General features: G+C 47.4%; 1 protein-coding gene across 3 annotated transcripts; it reads right to left on the reverse strand.

Annotated features, from left to right (window-relative positions):
* Positions 1-2,524: 2,524 nt before the first annotated feature.
* Tnfrsf22 (tumor necrosis factor receptor superfamily, member 22) lies at positions 2,525-18,504 on the reverse strand. Of its 3 annotated transcripts, none has more exons than XM_039101294.2 (6): positions 18,229-18,504; positions 10,984-11,089; positions 6,893-7,021; positions 4,584-4,695; positions 3,695-3,768; positions 2,525-2,836 (listed from the first exon to the last, which is right to left on the reverse strand). In XM_039101294.2, the coding sequence occupies exons 1-6, from the start codon at positions 18,334-18,336 to the stop codon at positions 2,760-2,762; spliced, it is 606 nt and encodes a 201-aa protein (XP_038957222.1). In that variant the 5' UTR covers positions 18,337-18,504; the 3' UTR covers positions 2,525-2,759. The 3 variants fall into 3 exon arrangements, with proteins under 3 accessions (XP_038957222.1, XP_006230979.2, XP_038957223.1); XM_006230917.3 differs by having other exon boundaries at positions 3,686-3,768; positions 18,229-18,385; XM_039101295.2 differs by lacking the exon at positions 3,695-3,768 and having other exon boundaries at positions 18,229-18,385.
* Positions 18,505-18,882: the final 378 nt, after the last annotated feature.

Raw genomic sequence — 18,882 nt, forward strand, 5'->3', positions numbered from 1 at the left:
CAGAGTTCAGGACAGATTGAAAGAATGAGTTTGACCTTAAAGGAGACCTTAACTAAATTAACCATAGAAACTAGTGAGAACTGAACTGCACTCCTCTTTGCCCTTTTAAGAGTTAGAAATACTCCCTGCTGATAAGTTATTTCTCCATCGGTGAAATGAGCCAATTCAAGTCAGATTAGGTTATATTAAACACAGGTTTATTGGGAAGTTGTTCTCAGTGAATTCACCGATTCCAGGAAAGGAGGCCAGGGAAGTCACCATAGGAATGGGAAGAAAGGAGAAGAGAAAGTGTGCATGTGCAGGGGGGGGTGGGGAGCAAGGGAGACCAAAACATCTGGATTATATAGGGAAGAGCCTTTTGGGTTAGAGCAGCCCAGCCCCTGGGGTGGAAAGTTTGGGATTAGGGGCAGAGTATGCCAAGAAGGGACTGGGAGAACCCGAAGGCCAGGTCTGCTTTGGTATGTAAAATATGCACCCCAGCAACTTGTCCAGGGGTCTGAAACCAAACATCCCAGCCTTTTGTTGATGATAAACAAGGGGGATATAATCATCTATGACTTCTTCCTGCTGACACTGGAGCATCGTTATAGGGGTTGAGCCAATAATCTGGATTGTTTGCCACACCTGGGAGGAGCTGGTTGTTTCCCTGCTGTCCAGGCTGTGGGAGCATCTGGAGGTAGGAGTGTGCATGCCCAGTTGAAACAGTCTGTGAGGCCGAGCTAGAGTACCTGTATGTAACTGTTTTGGTCCTGCAGCAACAGGGCTCTCCTACCTGTTGCTGTAAAATTATAAAAAATAGAAGGCCGTCTTTCGCCCCCACTAGGTCTGGCACCACAGCACCCCAGGATATCTGGTAGATATCTTGCCAGAAACACACATCCCAATTCCGTGGTGGCTTCGTGTCTCTAGCTGCCACACACTCTCTTAAACTTAAATTGCTACATGAAAGAAGACACAACAAGCACAATAATTTTTGATCCAATTGATAAGATATTAATTGCCCACCTAAACATATGAGGCCCTATACACATCCACCCCTTAAGAATATTCATAACATCCTGTAAATATACAGAGTGGAATCTTAACGTCAGCCTCCATGTCCTCTCTGAGGTGCCTCCCCCGCCCCGTCTCTCTCTCCCTCCCTCCCTCCTTCCCTCACTCACTCCCCCCACCCCTTCTGTCATTCTAGTTTCCTCCTCTTCCCTCAAACTTTTCCTTCAAACTATCATCCTTCCTTCTCGTCCAACAACAGGCCTCGTTCTATCTTGTACCTGCCTTCACCTGTGTAATGAAATAATCTCACACCTACCAAAGTCCAGGTGGACATCCCTGGGCTGGGCTTCTTCTTGGGGACACAAATGTCTGAGGGCTGTGCAGAACTGACCCCACCCCTCATCTGGAAATCAGAGGAGAGCTGGTACTGGCATGAGAGCAAGAGCTCTGACCCCACCCTTAGCCAAGAGGAAATTTTCTGAGTAGGTGAGGAAAAACAAATGGTTAGAGCAGGAAGAGGGGAGAAGCAGCTGAAGAGGTGAACTCTAGGTTTGGAGTCAAGTATGGTTGGTGGCAGAAGCCTGCAGGAACAAATGATCCATACATGTGTATCTTAGGAGACTATGTAGGAAGTCATCAAACCATCAGCATGGTTTGGCTAGGAGAGGCTGAACCCCAAAGGGGCTCATATATATTCCTCCCTGGTTTCAGGCACCAGATATATAAAATGAGGCAAGACTGCTCCAATTATGGTTAGGGGGAAGGTTTTTATTGTAGATAGGAGGGAGAACACCGCCAGAGGCATCTGGAAGAATCCAGAGTGGAAAGACAGTAGGAAATTAAACATGGCCAGAAGACTGATGGGGGGGTTGGAGAGTGAGAGAGGAAGAGAAGTAAGGACCAAAAGAGAGGGGGAAAGGGAGGGAGAATCAAGAAAGCACATGGCCGGCCGAAATGGTAGTGTTATTACATTACAAGAATGAGAAGCTGGGGGAAGGAAAGCCAATGAGCTGGAGAAGTTTAGGGTAGAGGTGAGGTGAGAAGAGCCACAGGTGCTGAGTGAGCCTAGAGGCCAGCATGCTCTTTGGTATGCTAATAGGAACCACAGTTCACCATTTGTTCTGAGTTTCTTTTGAACCAGACACCCAGGACTTGCCTTCCTCTAAACCGTCACTTATTCTCAAGGAGGGCCTCTACCAGAGCGCTTCACTCAGCAAATGACATCTGTGTTGGGCTGAATAGGTTTGGCCCCCATAGATTCATGTGTTTGAATGCTTGGCCCGTAAGGAAGGGCACTATTAGTTGTTATGACCTTGTTGGAGCAGGTGTGCCCTTGTTAAAGGAAGTGTGTCACTGTGGGGACAGGCTTTGAGGTCTCCTATGCTCAAGTTTTGCCCGGTATGGCACACAGTCTCCCTTTGCTACCTGTAGATCAAGATGCAGAACCCTCAGCTCCTTCTCCAGCACCATGTGTGCCTGGATGCTGCCATGCTCCCCATTATAATAATGGACTGAGTCTCTGAAACTGTAAGCCAGTCCCAATTAGATGTTTTCCTTTATTAGAGTTGCCTTAGTCTGGATCTCTGTGAGGATGAGGCCAGCCTGGTCTACAAATGAGTCAAAGACAATGAGAGCCAGGGCTGGTTACACAGAGAAACTCTGTCTCTCTCTCAAAAAAAAAAAAAAAAAAAAAAGAGTTGCCTCCATGGTGTTTCTTCATGCAATAAAACGATAGCCAAGACAACATCTGTAGAACCATTATCGTCTTATGATACAGCAGACAACAACATCAGACAAATGCCCAGCAATAGGGAAATTGGTAGGAATACCCGGTCTCTGGAATCTAAAAGTGAGAAAAACAAGAAGTTGGTCAGCTCAAGAATAGAATGCTGAAATTATAAGCCATGACCAGTGTGCCCTAGTTGAATTTATTGTATTTTTTTTTAGCAGTGCTGGGGATTGAATTTAGGTTTTCATGCATGCCAGGAAAATACCCTGCCACTGAGGTTCACTCCAAGCCCTCATTTTTGCATATGTTGTTAAACAGGGTTCCAGTTTCATTCTTTCACAGGTATAGGTTCTTTTGCTAGAATTATTTATTGAAAAGGCTGCCCTTTCCCCCACTGAATGTTTGGCGCAAGGGTCTATGTATTATAAAGAATTATTAAAAAATCCCATCAACATAGGAACAAGACAATGTATGTACAGGATGATTCAGCCACGAAAAGGTATGAGGCCCTGACAGAGCTTCAGTCTAGATCAGCCTCCATACATGATGCTTGGGTATCTCAGTGGTTAAGGCGCTCTTGCAGAAGACCCAGGTTCAGTTCCCAGCATGCACATGGTGGCTTACAACCATCTGTAACTCCAGTCCTAGGTAATTTGACACCTCTTACACACACATGGCACAGGCATACATGCAGCAAAACACCCATATGTGTAAAATATTTTAAAAGAAAACATGATGTTCAGAGACCCAGACACTAAAGTGACATATGGTGACTCTACCTCTGTGAAGAATTCAGATAGGCCAGGCCACTGAGGTAGATCATCCTGGGAGGGTCAGGGTCTAACAGAGATATACTTTTGGGGGACATTCAGTGTCACTTTGATATTCACTTTGAAACAGTTAATGCTATGGTATGTAAATTTTCATTCAGTAAGAAGATAGTCATAGTAATTAAAAACAAACCTGTCTTACTTGAAGCAGACTGACGGCACACTGTGTCGTTGGTGGGGTTGCATTCCTGAAGGGCAGGGATTCCTTGGGGGCACCTGCAGAGAGACACCCTCAGTTCTTCCTGCCAGAACCCTCCTGCCATCAGCAGCACAAGATGTCCAGCAGGCCATGATGCCACTCCATACCACATCACGCAGCAGCGTTATGATCCAAGATCTGAAGCAGTGTTCTGGCCACACTTCTTTGGTGGCCTTGGAGGGATGATGTGCCTTGTACTGGCGCCCTCTAGTGGTCTGAGGACTCAACAACTCCATCTGACTGGAGTGACACTCTTTTTTAAAAGTCTTTTAAAAGATTACTTATTTATTTATGTATGTATATGAGTACACTGTCGCTGTCTTCAGATACACCAGAAGAAGGCATCTGATCGCATTACAGATGGTCATGAGCCACCATGTGGTTGCTGGGAATTGAACTCAGGACCTCTAGAAGAGGAGTTGGTGCTCTTAACCACAGAGCCATCTTTCTAGTCCCAGACACTGTCTCTCTTATTGAGGGGCAAAACCACAGGATTTCCTCAAACCTTGCCCAGCAGTTTTTTTCCCTCACACAGTTTAACCCGGTCCTACCTTCCCAAACCAGCCTTTCCAAAGCCAAACACACCCAAGAGCCCTCTGGAAGACATCACTTAGGAAAACCTAGTCCCTTGCCAGGTGCTGTCTACTTTGTCTCAAGGGACATTAGGCATGGAGATCTCCAGCAAGACGTCCTGTACCACCCAGACCACAAAGTATCCACCGCACAATGTCGCCTGACAAAGTATAATGCAGACTGTCCCTCTCCCTGGACATAAGAGGCTATTCAGGCAACCTACAAAGCTACCACCTACCCAGGCCACAGTGGTACTTACGTGGTACATGGGCAGCAAAACTCTGGAACTTCCGGGTCATAGTAGTAATGACCTGTTTGGCACTGACATACCCGGTCACTGGTGGCAGAGCAGTCGGCCACCATTTCCTGCTCTGCAATCAAGGGAAGAATAGGGCCAGGTTGAGGTGAGAACCCTCACATATGAACACAGACCCCACCGTCACCTGAAAGGCACACAGCGTGTCCTGGTAAAAGCTTCACATCCTCATCACAGATGTACTGAGTGATAAACAGCTCTGCTGTGAGCATCCTCATCCTCGGGCCTCCAGGGTGGTACCCAGACCCGAGATGATGGCTTAGGAGGTCCATTGTTCAGCATCCTGTGTAAGAGCATCCAACTGTCCTGAGGACTCCGTCACTGGTGGTCCTGCTCTGTAGGCCCACTGCTGCCCCACAAGGTTCCCCGTCAGACGTCTCCGAAGGTGCTTTATTTAATGGCCTTATTATTTGCTGAAGAACACCTCGCGACCATGTGAGCAGACCCCTGGAGGGTCCTTGGGCTCTGGGCGTACACCTCTCTCAATTGAGACTTACTCAATGGCTTATAAAAGAAGATAGTTTCCCATTGGGGTATTCCACTTTAACCTTGTGCCTATAGTTCAGTGCACCACAAACACTCAAGCTATAAACGTTACCTCTCACCATTCTCTGAAGCTACGCAGTGTCCTTTCTCAGAGTACAGCAGGGAATATAGGCGGAGAGGGCTCTCAGCCCAGCTCTCTGCAGATGTCTTACAGCATCAGGGGAATCTGTGACTGTGGAATATGGTTCTGTCTTTTTGCTTTGTTTGAGACAATATTTCTCTGGGTAGCCCTGGATGTCCTAGAACTCACGACATAGATCAGGCTGTGTAGAGAGAATGTCTTATGCCTAGATGGATGTGGCACCTGTCAATAATAAGTCTGATGGCCCATGGCTTAGGCAGGAAATAGGAGGTGGAACAACCGGGAGAGAGAAAGAATTCTGGGATAGAGCCAGGAAGGAGATTGGTCCGGAAAGATGTGAGGAGACAGACACACGGTACCTGAGTACAGGTAACCAGCCATGTGGTAGAGTGTAGATTAAGACGAATGGGTTATTTAAAGTTATGATCTAGCTAGAAAAGAGCCTAGCTATATGGCCAAGGTATTTGAAAATATATTTTGAGTCTGAGTCTTATTTCTGGGAGCATGGAGCTGGGAGGAAGAACTGGATCCTAATTTCTCCAATGAGGCTCCACACTGAAGTGACCGAGCTCTGGGGAGCAGAGCTATGTGCCCCTCCCTACACTCAGCCTGCTTCCATCTCTGTGCTTAGTAGATGCAAACGACAGGGATGAAGCATGGGATATTGTAGTATTTGTCACTTAGTTTAACATGATTCGGTGCCATAGGAGTGTGTACACAGACACGCATGCATGCACCCACAGAACAGAATCCTCCCCAAAATGCCAGAGAACAAACCCAGGTCTTTTGCACACTAGGCAAGCGCTCTATCACTAAGCTGCACCGATCCCACCAGCCATTGCTTAAAGTCTGTTTGTTTGTTTTGTTTTGTTTGAGGCAGAGTCTCACATGTAGCTCTGGATGTCTTTAAACTCACTATATTGGTCAGGCTGGCCTTGAACTCACAGAGATCTGCCTTCAGAGTGCTGGGATTAAAGGCATATACCACCATGCTCAGCCTGCTTCAAGTTTCTGAAAAATGTTTTATTACATTTCTGTATCCTGTCAAGACTTCTGCAGGTGTAGGCCTCTTCCCTCCACTGCTTTCCCAGATCCCTGTGCCCTCTGGCCTATTCTTTAAGCCCTTCTCTGTGTCTGAGAACTTACACACATGACTGCTAATTCATGGAGGGGTTATTTTTCTAGGTACCTGCATGTGTTTCCCTACGTTCTGCATTCAATTGATAATTAGGAGGAAAATTATCTTAAAAAAATGGCAGAAGGCTGTGATAATGATTTTTCTGACATTGTTTTTTACTGAGTCCCTCTTACTCATGATGAATAATTTTTGCCTTGGTTTGATTTTGAGACAGGGTCTCACTGTGTAACCTTTAGAACTGCCCTGGTACTGACTGTATAAACAGGGTAGCCTCCAACTCAGAGACCAGCCTCCTGTGTGCTGGGATTAAATGTTGCACAACCGTGCCCATCTGTAAGAAATAAGTTTTCTGCCAGTGGGGACTCTCTGGCTGTATCCTGGCATCCATCAGTCATAAATATTCCATCCCAGTACCAGACTAACATGCTTCTGACGCTATTGCTGGCTTTCACAGCTAGTCCAGCATCTGCTCAGTCATATACTCACCTTTAGTACAGGTGGAGCAAGGTATACAAGAGTTGAGGTCATTAGCACTCCTTGAGAACGATCCTGGGGGACACGTCTCACACCGTCCTTGGGTATGAGGAATCGTGCAGGGCTCCTGGACAAACATACCTGGGGATCAGGACAAATGAGGTAAGCCTTGCTCCAGGTACACAGGGATAAGGGGCTAGGTGGCTTTAGGTAGGCTTAGCGTCTTTAGCACAAGTTCAAAATAATCTCTGGGCTGTCACACACTGCTTGAGGATCTTCTGTAAGGGCTGCTGGCTCCCTGAGCTGTACTCAGTCCTGTGGATATCTGACCCTCAGGGGACTAGGAACCAAGCTAACCTGGGGTGAGTAGAATGACCTCCTGGTTCCCTAGGAGCTCAGCGTCTAAGGCACAAGTAACTGACTTGGGGAACCTCAAGCCCCACGTTCTCCCTTTGAGTAGCAGTCCCAGTGTTCCCAGAGGCAGTTGAGACCTAAGTAAAGTCAGGTCACTTCCATTTACTGCCCCATAAACTTGTCACTTACCAGGAACTTTCTTTCTCAGGCCTCTTTTTGCTCTTGTTGTTGGGATTAATCATTAATATAGGCTTTCACAGTATGGCTCCAGTTGGCTAGGAGCTCATAGCAATCCTCCTGCATTAGCCTCCTGAGTGCTGGGGCAATTTGTCTGAGCTACCATGCCTAGATTTTTTTTTCCTACTTTTTTTTTAAGACAAAGGCTCAATCAAGAGTCCTGGCTGGCCTTGAACTCACAATAACACCATTGCCTCGGTTCCTCATGCCTTTCCTAAAGGCAGGACAGTTTTTCATTGTTGTTGTTGTCCTAGCAGGTTCTCCTGGGACCATTTTGTACCTCTTGGTTCAGGCTCTGCTGTCAAGCTACACGTGTTCAACTGAAGCCAGGCATGGTGGCACATACCCGTAATCCAAGCACGTGGGAGGCAGAGGCAGGCAGATATCTGTGAGCTATAGGGTAGCTTGGTCTACAAAGCCAGGACAGCCAGGGCTACATGAAGGAACCAAGTTTCTAAAAACCAAAGAAGAAGGAGGAGGAGGAGGAGGAAGAGGAGGAAGATGCAGAAGGAAGAAGGAAGAGGAGGAAGAGGATGATGATGAAGAGAAGTAGGGAGAGGAAAGAATGAAGAGAATGAAGAAAAGGAGGAAATGGAAGAAAGGAGGAAGAGAAAGAAGAGGAAGAGGAAGAAAAGGGAAGAAGAGGAAGAAAAGAGGGAGGAGCAAAAGGAAGAGGAGGAGGGGAGGAAGAGGAGGAGAAGGTGATGGTAGTGGTGTTTAGGTGGCTCTGGAATTTCTTTCCTATTAATTGTAAAGAAAACAATAAACTATGGGGAAACGATCAGGCCCAGCAAACATGTGACTCTTATGTGTTCCCTGAAAGACAATCCCAGACACTAGCACACGGTGAGAGACATACAGAATCCACTGGAGAGGAGACTTAGACATGATGGGGTCAGAGCTGCCAGCGGTGGGATGCAGCAGAGTCAGTCCAGGTCTTCAGCTAGGCCTGCGGTGGGTCAAGCCGGGTGGACATCTTGTGTTTGACTCTATTTGGTCATCAGTAAATCTTCATTTACAGAAGTCGATTGTAATTTTAAAGATTTATTTTTATTGTTTGTGTTTGTGTGTGTTATCTGTCTGCACCTATATGTGTAGGTACCCATAGAGAGAAAAGAAGGCACTGGAACTTCTGGAGCTGGAGTTACAGGGGGTTGTAAGATGCCTGATGTGGGTACTGGGAAACAAGCTCTTTTCACTGCTGAGCCACCCCTCCAGCCCTGTTTTCTTCTTGAAACGAACCAACTTGAAACAAGAACATGAGTGACCATAAAAGAATGTTAAAATCAAGCACTAAATTTTGGGATTGAGGCCGACGTGAGTGGCCAGTTTTGGGGACAGAGTACAGTGCCCCTGTAGTGCCTGTCACTGTCTGCAGCACTGGCTTCAAACCTACTTGTCTTCTGGTATCAGGAGATGGCCTTCTCCTGAAGGACTGTTAGGAGGTAGCAGGGGATAGGCTGACTCTGACTGGCAAGGGCTGCCATGGTGTCCCTGCAGAGGATCCAGACTGAGACTGGACTTGGCAAGACTAGTGCACATCTTTATTTACCACACATCTATGTTCTGTATCCAGAGGAACCCCTCTGCTCTGCTCCAGGAAGGAGGGGAGAAACTGAGGCTTACAGCTAGCTATAAGTAGTTGCCCTCAGGCCCTACATGACTCTCCCTACATTGGACACAGACTTGCTCAGCTCTCTCAACAGCTGGGAATTAGACTTTGCAAGGAGAGCTCTGCTATGCACAGGAGCCTAAGGAACAAAAAGCTAAAGGATTTATCTGGGGTGGCAGACCAGGACAGCTTCACTTCAGTGGGCTTGCGTGTCCCATGGGCCTTCAGTCACCATGGCAATCTGGGGCATGACAAGATTTCTGGAACATTTGTATTGACAGATGACAGATTTGGCTACTTGGTGGATTCTTTTCTCTTCTTCCCTTCTGTACCCCTTTTCTTCCACCCTTTCTACCCCCTAACACTAGATGAGAGAGAAAACAGGACGGAGGGGAAAGAGATCCCTGAATAAAGTCAGGGGTCAGAAAGGGGTGACATCATCACTAGACTACTTCCTAAAGATTAGGGGGGTGGGGTTCCTTGGGGCATGTTTTATCTTTGCCATCAGGAAGTCTAATTTCTTCTTGTTGTGGTGGTCATTTTAACCTTTGGTCGCAATGAGTTCTAACTAGGAAGGTGGCAGCTTTTCTGCATATTCTGGGTCCTTAGAGAAAACTCCTGAGCTTAGAGGCTCTTGTGGAGTTACTTCTCTAAATGGGGCCTCCTGAAGAGAGGACTCCGGAAGCCACTCAAGCTTAGGAGGCTCTGAAGCTCGTGAAGTTACCAGAGTCACAAGGCCTCTGCCCAGGGTTATAGAAGCACTAAGTGTGGGGGGTTTGACTAAGAATGGCTCCCATAGGCTCATATGTTTGAATGCTTGGTCACCAGGGAGTGACACTATTTGAAAGGATGAAGAATGTGGCCTTGTTGGAGGAAGTGTGTCACTAGGGCTGGTCTTTGCAGTTTCAGGGGTCCAAATGTTTGCCTTTTTCTGCTGCCTTTGGACACAAACATAGAACTCTCAGCTACTTTTCCAACACCATTTTATCTATTTCAAGCCTACCTGCAGTCAGGCTTCCAGCCCTTGTGATGATGGGCTAAACCTTTCAATCTGTAATTCAGCCCCAAATAAATCCATTCCTATATAAAAGTTGTGGTCATGGTGTTTTCTCACAGCCACAGGACACTTTAAACAATCTCTAGAAAAGAGACTCTGGCAATAAGTTGTCACCTATGCTGGGGTATGGTTACAATATGCAGTTACCTTAGTCACCCTAAGCAACCCCAATAAACTCAATGGCTCACCAAACCATACTCGGGTAAATCACTTCTCTGCTCTGTTCTCAGTGATTATGATCACTTCCTGTTATCCGGAGTGAACAGTTGGGGTTCACATCTCCCCAGAAAAACAAAATTACACAACCACGGTTCCTAATACAGAACACATGCTGTGTTGGCAGGGAGCGAAAGAACAAGGACAGACATTGCCACCAGGATAGAGTGTGACCACAGCAAGCTACTTAAGATGTTCCAGCTCTACTTTCCCCATTGGAAGTGGTGGCAGTGGGGGTTGGAGGTATCCTGGCAGCCATGGCAAGTACAGGTAGATGACATTCACCCTCCAGGCTCCCTTTTCTGAACCTTCCTCTCAGCTGGGTGCCTTTGGATACGAACATAGAACTCATGCCTCGCAGGGTGGATAGTTGGGTGACCCTACACCAGTGAGGCTTTGCTATGACTACTCATACCAATGCTCTTGAGCACAGAGGGCCTCCTTTGTGGGTGTGGGTGTGTGGCTCTGTGTACTTGGGTTAGGAGGCACTTCCTAGAGTTTGAAAGAGTAGGCAGTGGCTGAGTTGAGCTCCCTGATCGACACCCTCCTCATCTTGTATAGCTTCTGGTGTGTTTCAAAGGTCACCCACATCTATGCTCCAGCATTGGGTTCCAGTGAAGAACTCACCTGCAGGACATAACTTGCAGCACAGGTCACTAGACCTGTATTCACCAAGGGCGCAGTTGAAGGAGTTCAGGCTCTGTCTGGAGTGTGATTGTAGCATAGCCATTACCTGTGGGTGGAAGAGGACAAGGGGCAGCTTATATTTATTGGTACCTGCAGAGGATGGTTTGCATGATGGTGAAAAAGGAAGCACTAAGATGGGGCCTCCTTGTGCAGAGCACAGCAGGGACTATCTGATGCTATGCTGTAGCTGATGCTATGCTACAAAACTCTGAAGCTGGGCTGGAGAGATGGCTCAGTGGTTAAGAGCATTGACTGCTCTTCCAGAGGTCCTGAGTTCAATTCCCAGCAACCACATGGTGGCTCACAACCATCTGTAATGGGATCCGATGCCCTCTCCTGGTGTATGAAGACAGTGACAGTGTACTTATGTATAATAAATAAATAAATCTTAAAAAACAAACAAACCAAATTCTGAAGCTTGAAGTTGCCCAGAGAAGGTTGCACAATACATCACTGCCAAGCCTGGTGGCTCTTGGCTGCTTGCACAGCAGTATCACGCCCCCCCACTCCATCCCTAGATCACTTTTAGAAGCTAGCGACTCATGTTCTAGCACAGCTTGTGATCTTCTAGGATCCTGTCATCCGAACCTCAAGCTTTGATGGCTGCTTCCTATGGTGGGGCTGCTTCCAGGTGAGGCACCAGCTGGAACAACTTGCCAAGGGACAAAAAAGTGAGAACCCTGCTTTGTTTTCTGTTTTTTCTCCTTCCTTCCTTCCTTCCTTCCTTCCTTCCTTCCTTCCTTCCTTCCTTCCTTCCTTCCTTCCCTCCCTCCCTCCCTCCCTCCCTCCCTCCCTCCCTCCCTCTCTCTCTCTCTCTCTCTCTCTCTCTCTCTCTCTCTCTCTTTCTCCTTAGAACTGTTTATTATTTCATGTATGTGAGTACACTGTAGCTGTCTTCAGACACACCGGAAGAGGGAATTGGATCCCATTACAGATGGTTGTGAGCCACCGTGTGGTTGCTGGTGTCGTCCTCACAAGCTTCATCTTCCTCGCAGCTCTGAGCTACAGGATTTTCTGGTTCATAGATTAGGATGGATCCCCCCCCCCCTCTCTCCCCTCCTCTCTCTCTCTCCCCTCCTCTCTCTCTCTCCCTTTCTCTCTCTCTCTCTCTCTCTCTCTCTCTCTCTCTCTCTCTCTCTCCCCTCTCTCTGTGTCTCTGTCTCACTCTGTCTCTGTCTCACTTTGTTTCTGTCTCATTCTCTCTCTCTCTCTCTCTCTCTCTCTCTCTCTCTCTCTCTCCCCTCTCTCTGTCTCTCTGTCTCACTCTGTCTCTGTCTCACTTTGTTTCTGTCTCATTCTCTCTCTCTCTCTCTCTCTCTCTCTCTCTCTTTCTCCTTAGAACTGTTTATTATTTCATGTATGTGAGTACACTGTAGCTGTCTTCAGACACACCGGAAGAGGGAATTGGATCCCATTACAGATGGTTGTGAGCCACCGTGTGGTTGCTGGTGTCGTCCTCACAAGCTTCATCTTCCTCGCAGCTCTGAGCTACAGGATTTTCTGGTTCATAGATTAGGATGGATTCCCCCCCCCCTCTCTCCCCTCCTCTCTCTCTCTCCCCTCCTCTCTCTCTCTCCCTTTCTCTCTCTCTCTCTCTCTCTCTCTCTCTCTCTCTCTCTCTCTCTCTCCCCTCTCTCTGTGTCTCTGTCTCACTCTGTCTCTGTCTCACTTTGTTTCTGTCTCATTCTCTCTCTCTCTCTCTCTCTCTCTCTCTCTCTCTCTCTCTCCCCTCTCTCTGTCTCTCTGTCTCACTCTGTCTCTGTCTCACTTTGTTTCTGTCTCATTCTCTCTCTCTCTCTCTCTCTCTCTCTCTCTCTCCCCTCTCTCTGTCTCTCTGTCTCACTCTGTCTCTGTCTCACTTTGTTTCTGTCTCATTCTCTCTCTCTCTCTCTCTCTCTCTCTCTCTCTCTCTCTCTTTCTCCTTAGAACTGTTTATTATTTCATGTATGTGAGTACACTGTAGCTGTCTTCAGACACACCGGAAGAGGGAATTGGATCCCATTACAGATGGTTGTGAGCCACCGTGTGGTTGCTGGTGTCGTCCTCACAAGCTTCATCTTCCTCGCAGCTCTGAGCTACAGGATTTTCTGGTTCATAGATTAGGATGGATCCCCCCCCCCTCTCTCCCCTCCTCTCTCTCTCTCCCCTCCTCTCTCTCTCTCCCTTTCTCTCTCTCTCTCTCTCTCTCTCTCTCTCTCCCCTCTCTCTGTGTCTCTGTCTCACTCTGTCTCTGTCTCACTTTGTTTCTGTCTCATTCTCTCTCTCTCTCTCTCTCTCTCTCTCTCTCTCTCTCTCTCCCCTCTCTCTGTCTCTCTGTCTCACTCTGTCTCTGTCTCACTTTGTTTCTGTCTCATTCTCTCTCTCTCTCTCTCTCTCTCTCTCTCTCTCTTTCTCCTTAGAACTGTTTATTATTTCATGTATGTGAGTACACTGTAGCTGTCTTCAGACACACCGGAAGAGGGAATTGGATCCCATTACAGATGGTTGTGAGCCACCGTGTGGTTGCTGGTGTTGTCCTCACAAGCTTCATCTTCCTCGCAGCTCTGAGCTACAGGATTTTCTGGTTCATAGATTAGGATGGATTCCCCCCCCCTCTCTCCCCTCCTCTCTCTCTCTCCCCTCCTCTCTCTCTCTCCCTTTCTCTCTCTCTCTCTCTCTCTCTCTCTCTCTCTCTCTCTCCCCTCTCTCTGTGTCTCTGTCTCACTCTGTCTCTGTCTCACTTTGTTTCTGTCTCATTCTCTCTCTCTCTCTCTCTCTCTCTCTCTCTCTCTCTCTCTCCCCTCTCTCTGTCTCTCTGTCTCACTCTGTCTCTGTCTCACTTTGTTTCTGTCTCATTCTCTCTCTCTCTCTCTCTCTCTCTCTCTCTCTCTCTCTCTCTCTCTTTCTCCTTAGAACTGTTTATTATTTCATGTATGTGAGTACACTGTAGCTGTCTTCAGACACACCGGAAGAGGGAATTGGATCCCATTACAGATGGTTGTGAGCCACCGTGTGGTTGCTGGTGTCGTCCTCACAAGCTTCAACTTCCTCGCAGCTCTGAGCTACAGGATTTTCTGGTTCATAGATTAGGATGGATTCCCCCCCCCCCTCTCTCCCCTCCTCTCTCTCTCTCCCCTCCTCTCTCTCTCTCCTTTCTCTCTCTCTCTCTCTCTCTCTCTCTCTCTCTCTCTCTCTCTCCCCTCTCTCTGTGTCTCTGTCTCACTCTGTCTCTGTCTCACTTTGTTTCTGTCTCATTCTCTCTCTCTCTCTCTCTCTCTCTCTCTCTCTCTCTCCCCTCTCTCTGTGTCTCTGTCTCACTCTGTCTCTGTCTCACTTTGTTTCTGTCTCATTCTCTCTCTCTCTCTCTCTCTCTCTCTCTCTCCCCTCTCTCTGTCTCTCTGTCTCACTCTGTCTCTGTCTCACTTTGTTTCTGTCTCATTCTCTCTCTCTCTCTCTCTCTCTCTCTCTCTCTCTCTCTCTCTCTCTCTTTCTCCTTAGAACTGTTTATTATTTCATGTATGTGAGTACACTGTAGCTGTCTTCAGACACACCGGAAGAGGGAATTGGATCCCATTACAGATGGTTGTGAGCCACCGTGTGGTTGCTGGTGTCGTCCTCACAAGCTTCATCTTCCTCGCAGCTCTGAGCTACAGGATTTTCTGGTTCATAGATTAGGATGGATCCCCCCCCCTCTCTCCCCTCCTCTCTCTCTCTCCCCTCCTCTCTCTCTCTCCCTTTCTCTCTCTCTCTCTCTCTCTCTCTCTCTCTCTCTCTCTCTCTCTCCCCTCTCTCTGTGTCTCTGTCTCACTCTGTCTCTGTCTCACTTTGTTTCTGTCTCATTCTCTCTCTCTCTCTCTCTCTCTCTCTCTCTCTCTCTCCCCTCTCTCTGTCTCTCTGTCTCACTCTGTCTCTGTCTCACTTTGTTTCTGTCTCATTCTCTCTCTCTCTCTCTCTCTCTCTCTCTCTCTCTCTCTCTCTCTCTCTCTTTCTCCTTAGAACTGTTTATTATTTCATGTATGTGAGTACACTGTAGCTGTCTTCAGACACACCGGAAGAGGGAATTGGATCCCATTACAGATGGTTGTGAGCCACCGTGTGGTTGCTGGTGTCGTCCTCACAAGCTTCATCTTCCTCGCAGCTCTGAGCTACAGGATTTTCTGGTTCATAGATTAGGATGGATTCCCCCCCCCCTCTCTCCCCTCCTCTCTCTCTCTCCCCTCCTCTCTCTCTCTCCCTTTCTCTCTCTCTCTCTCTCTCTCTCTCTCTCTCTCTCCCCTCTCTCTGTGTCTCTGTCTCACTCTGTCTCTGTCTCACTTTGTTTCTGTCTCATTCTCTCTCTCTCTCTCTCTCTCTCTCTCTCTCTCTCTCTCCCCTCTCTCTGTCTCTCTGTCTCACTCTGTCTCTGTCTCACTTTGTTTCTGTCTGATTCTCTCTCTCTCTCTCTCTCTCTCTCTCTCTCTCTCTCTCTCTCTCTTTCTCCTTAGAACTGTTTATTATTTCATGTATGTGAGTACACTGTAGCTGTCTTCAGACACACCGGAAGAGGGAATTGGATCCCATTACAGATGGTTGTGAGCCACCGTGTGGTTGCTGGTGTCGTCCTCACAAGCTTCATCTTCCTCGCAGCTCTGAGCTACAGGATTTTCTGGTTCATAGATTAGGATGGATCCCCCCCCTCTCTCCCCTCCTCTCTCTCTCTCCCCTCCTCTCTCTCTCTCCCTTCTCTCTCTCTCTCTCTCTCTCTCTCTCTCTCTCTCTCTCTCCCCTCTCTCTGTGTCTCTGTCTCACTCTGTCTCTGTCTCACTTTGTTTCTGTCTCATTCTCTCTCTCTCTCTCTCTCTCTCTCTCTCTCTCTCTCTCTCTCTCCCTCTCCCTCTCCCTCTCCCTCTCCCTCTCCCTCTCCCTCTCCCCCCCCACCTCTTTCTGGTAGTCTCCGTCCATTTATTCTGCTGGAATTCTGCCCTTAAATCGTCAGGCAGGATTCTTCTTTTTAGGGTTCCTAGGTTCAATACTTACATCCTGGCATCATATTCACCATCATTTTATGTCAAATCTGACACTTCTCAGCACTGCCCTGAAGGAAATACTATTTTCCCCCTTGAAGATTGCCTGCTTCATCTGTATTTTCATGTAAGAAGGACATGACCACAGGTCAGACAGTGGATTTGTTAGGATGTCTTTATAGTCCATGTCTTTAATCCCAGCAGGTGGATCTCTGAGTTCAAGGCCAGCCTGGTCTATAGAACAAGTTCCATGATACTCAGGGCTACACAGTCCTCAAAAGACAAAAACAGAACAAACAAACAAACAAACAAACAAAAAACAAAAAACCCCAAAACAAGGCCCCCGAACACAGCCCCTAGTTTTTTAAATTTCAATATTCTTTTTTTTTCTTTCTTTCTTTTTTTTTTTTTTTTTTTGGAGCTGGGGACCAAACCCAGGGCCTTGCGCTTGCTTGGCAAGTGCTCTACCACTGAACTAAATCCCCAACCCCTCAATATTCTTTTTTTTTTTAAGATTATTTATTTAATGCATATAGTACATTGTAGCTGTCCTCAGACACACCGTAAAGGGCATCAGATCCCATTACAGATGGTTGTGAGCCACCATGTGGTTGCTGGGAGTTGAACTCAGGACCTCTGGAAGAGAACTCAGTGCCCTTAACCGCTAAGCCATCTCTCCAGTCCTCAATATTCTTTAAGAATAGTCTTTTCTTTATTATTCTTTAAAGAGATGCTATCTTCAATCTTTTTATTTTTGACTTTTTTTTTTTTTTTGGTTCTTTTTTTCGGAGCTGGGGACCGAACCCAGGGCCTTGCGCTTCCTAGGTAAGCGCTCTACCACTGAGCTAAATCCCCAGCCCCTATTTTTGACTTTTACAGGACAGTGTCTCATACACAGTTCTGGCTGTTCTAAAACTCACTATGAAGACCAGGCTAGCCCCAAATTCACAAACATCTGTCTACTTCTTTCAATTACTAGAATTAAGGGCATGCACTACCACACACAGCTCACCCTCAAACTTTCTTTTAAGTACCTTCTTTTTGTGGCATTATTTGAGTCAACCATCACGTTTTCTTTACAACAACCTTAAAAAAAATCTAATATCGTCTAGATTGTTTCTGGGGATTTCTGGAGGACAAAATGCAGGACCAAGACTTCTCAGGCAGTGCCATGGAGTTCCAGAGTCCTAGTAGGGAGGGGCAAAGATTTCAGAGTCAAGGGCTATCCCATGTGAAACCTGGATCCCATCCCTGATGCTGACGGATGTGTGCAATCTCTTCGCAGCCCTCAAAGCGCTGTGAACTTGGGCTTTGATTTTTTTTTTTTTAATCGGAGCTGAGGACCGAACCCAGGGCCTTGAGTTTGCTAGGCAAGCGCTCTACCACTGAGCTAAATCCCCAACCCGCGCTGTGAACTTGGAAACCACCTGAGTAGCATATCTGCTGCTGGCTTGCCCAAGAGATTCAAACGGAGGTTTGATCCCGCGCTGCATCCGTTTTTGCGAAAGCCGCTCAGCAAGAGCGAGCAAGAAGTACTGTTAACCAGTAAAAATCATAAATTGACAGAAAATTAAGTTGGTTGTAACCAAAATGTCATTTACAGGATTGTCTAGTTTTGTTTGTTCGTTTTTCAGCCTTTCTGTGTGACGTGAAACTCGTTATGTAGATCAGGCTGCCCACTAACTTAGGTTTCACTCAAGTTTACTATTAAAGAGACAAGGAGCGATCTCAGGACGAACTTAACAGAGATCAGAAAGGCCCACGAAAGGCACAGCCATCCCTTCCACACAGGTACTTTTGTACTAGTTAGTATTATACTCCAAGACCAGCCGGGCTGGACCCACCCGAGGCTCATAGACGACTGAGACTAGAGCGCAACAGGTCAAGCACAGGAGAAAGTTTTCCCGGCTTTCCGGAAGAGAGGGGCAAAAAAAAGGAGGCGTGTTCCTCTTATCCCGGGGTTCCGGAGCCGACTCGACACGGTTCTCCTGGCTGCCCGCTAGCCCATTTCCCTGCCTCTGCTCCACCCACCCCCCAACCTTCTCCTGACCTCTTAAAAGGCAAGGTTATAGAGGTGTTGATTAGCGGTGCCCAGGCTGACCCTGGCTCTGGCTCACCGCACAGCGCGGTGGCTTTCCTCTGCAACTCGGGGATCCGGTCCCCAGACGCGAATCTCAGCCCCCCCAGGACCGTATCTACTCACTTGCAAAAACCGATTCAGCAGCAGCAGTAGCAGTAGCAGTAGCAAAAAGGACCGGCGACTCCGTTTCAGAGAGAAGACCAAGAAGCCCAATGCGCAGAAGCCAATCATTGCTCTCAGCAACCACAGCACTAGTCCGGCTGCTCAGCCGCGGGACCTTTTATAGAACGCTGGTGTGGCCACGCCTCTCAGCCCCTTGCCATGTCCGGTTGACTAATATCCTGAGCCGGCCCAGCCCACCGCTCACGCCTCCCATCGCTATCGGTGCTTATAGATAACGTTTTCTATAAATACAGATGTAATTTTAAACACCTATGAGGTTAACAGAATCCTACTTGTAAGCAGCAAGCTGAAGTCGGATTCTCGGCTTTCGTTTTTTTCGTTACGCTATACAGCTCTTTATTATAAGTTAATGAAAAAGTTTCACGTGACCTGAGTGGAGGGAGAGGCACGAACTAGAGTTGGGAAAAGACAGACTGCGGAGGATTGTAAAGCTTCTCAAACGCAACAAACAAGAAGAGAGAGAGAAAAGTCACAACAACACACCGGGAAGTTTTTTTTTTTTTTTTTTTTATTAACTTGAGTATTTCTTATATACATTTCAAGTGTTATTCCCTTTCCCGGTTTCCGGACAAACATCACCCTCCCCCCTCCCCT

Source organism: Rattus norvegicus, chromosome 1, assembly GCF_036323735.1.
Source record: "Rattus norvegicus strain BN/NHsdMcwi chromosome 1, GRCr8, whole genome shotgun sequence".
In the NCBI taxonomy this organism is placed as follows: domain Eukaryota; kingdom Metazoa; phylum Chordata; class Mammalia; order Rodentia; family Muridae; genus Rattus; species Rattus norvegicus.

Excerpts from the sequence above, each read along its gene's own strand:
- Tnfrsf22 (XM_006230917.3), bottom strand. The coding sequence starts at position 18,336 with ATGATTGGCTTCTGCGCATTGGGCTTCTTGGTCTTCTCTCTGAAACGG. Across the intron at positions 7,022-10,983 it reads CTGCAAGTTATGTCCTGCAG|GTATGTTTGTCCAGGAGCCC; the intron begins GTGAGTTCTTCA and ends CCTGATCCCCAG. Across the intron at positions 4,696-6,892 it reads TTGCTCCACCTGTACTAAAG|AGCAGGAAATGGTGGCCGAC; the intron begins GTGAGTATATGA and ends CCTTGATTGCAG.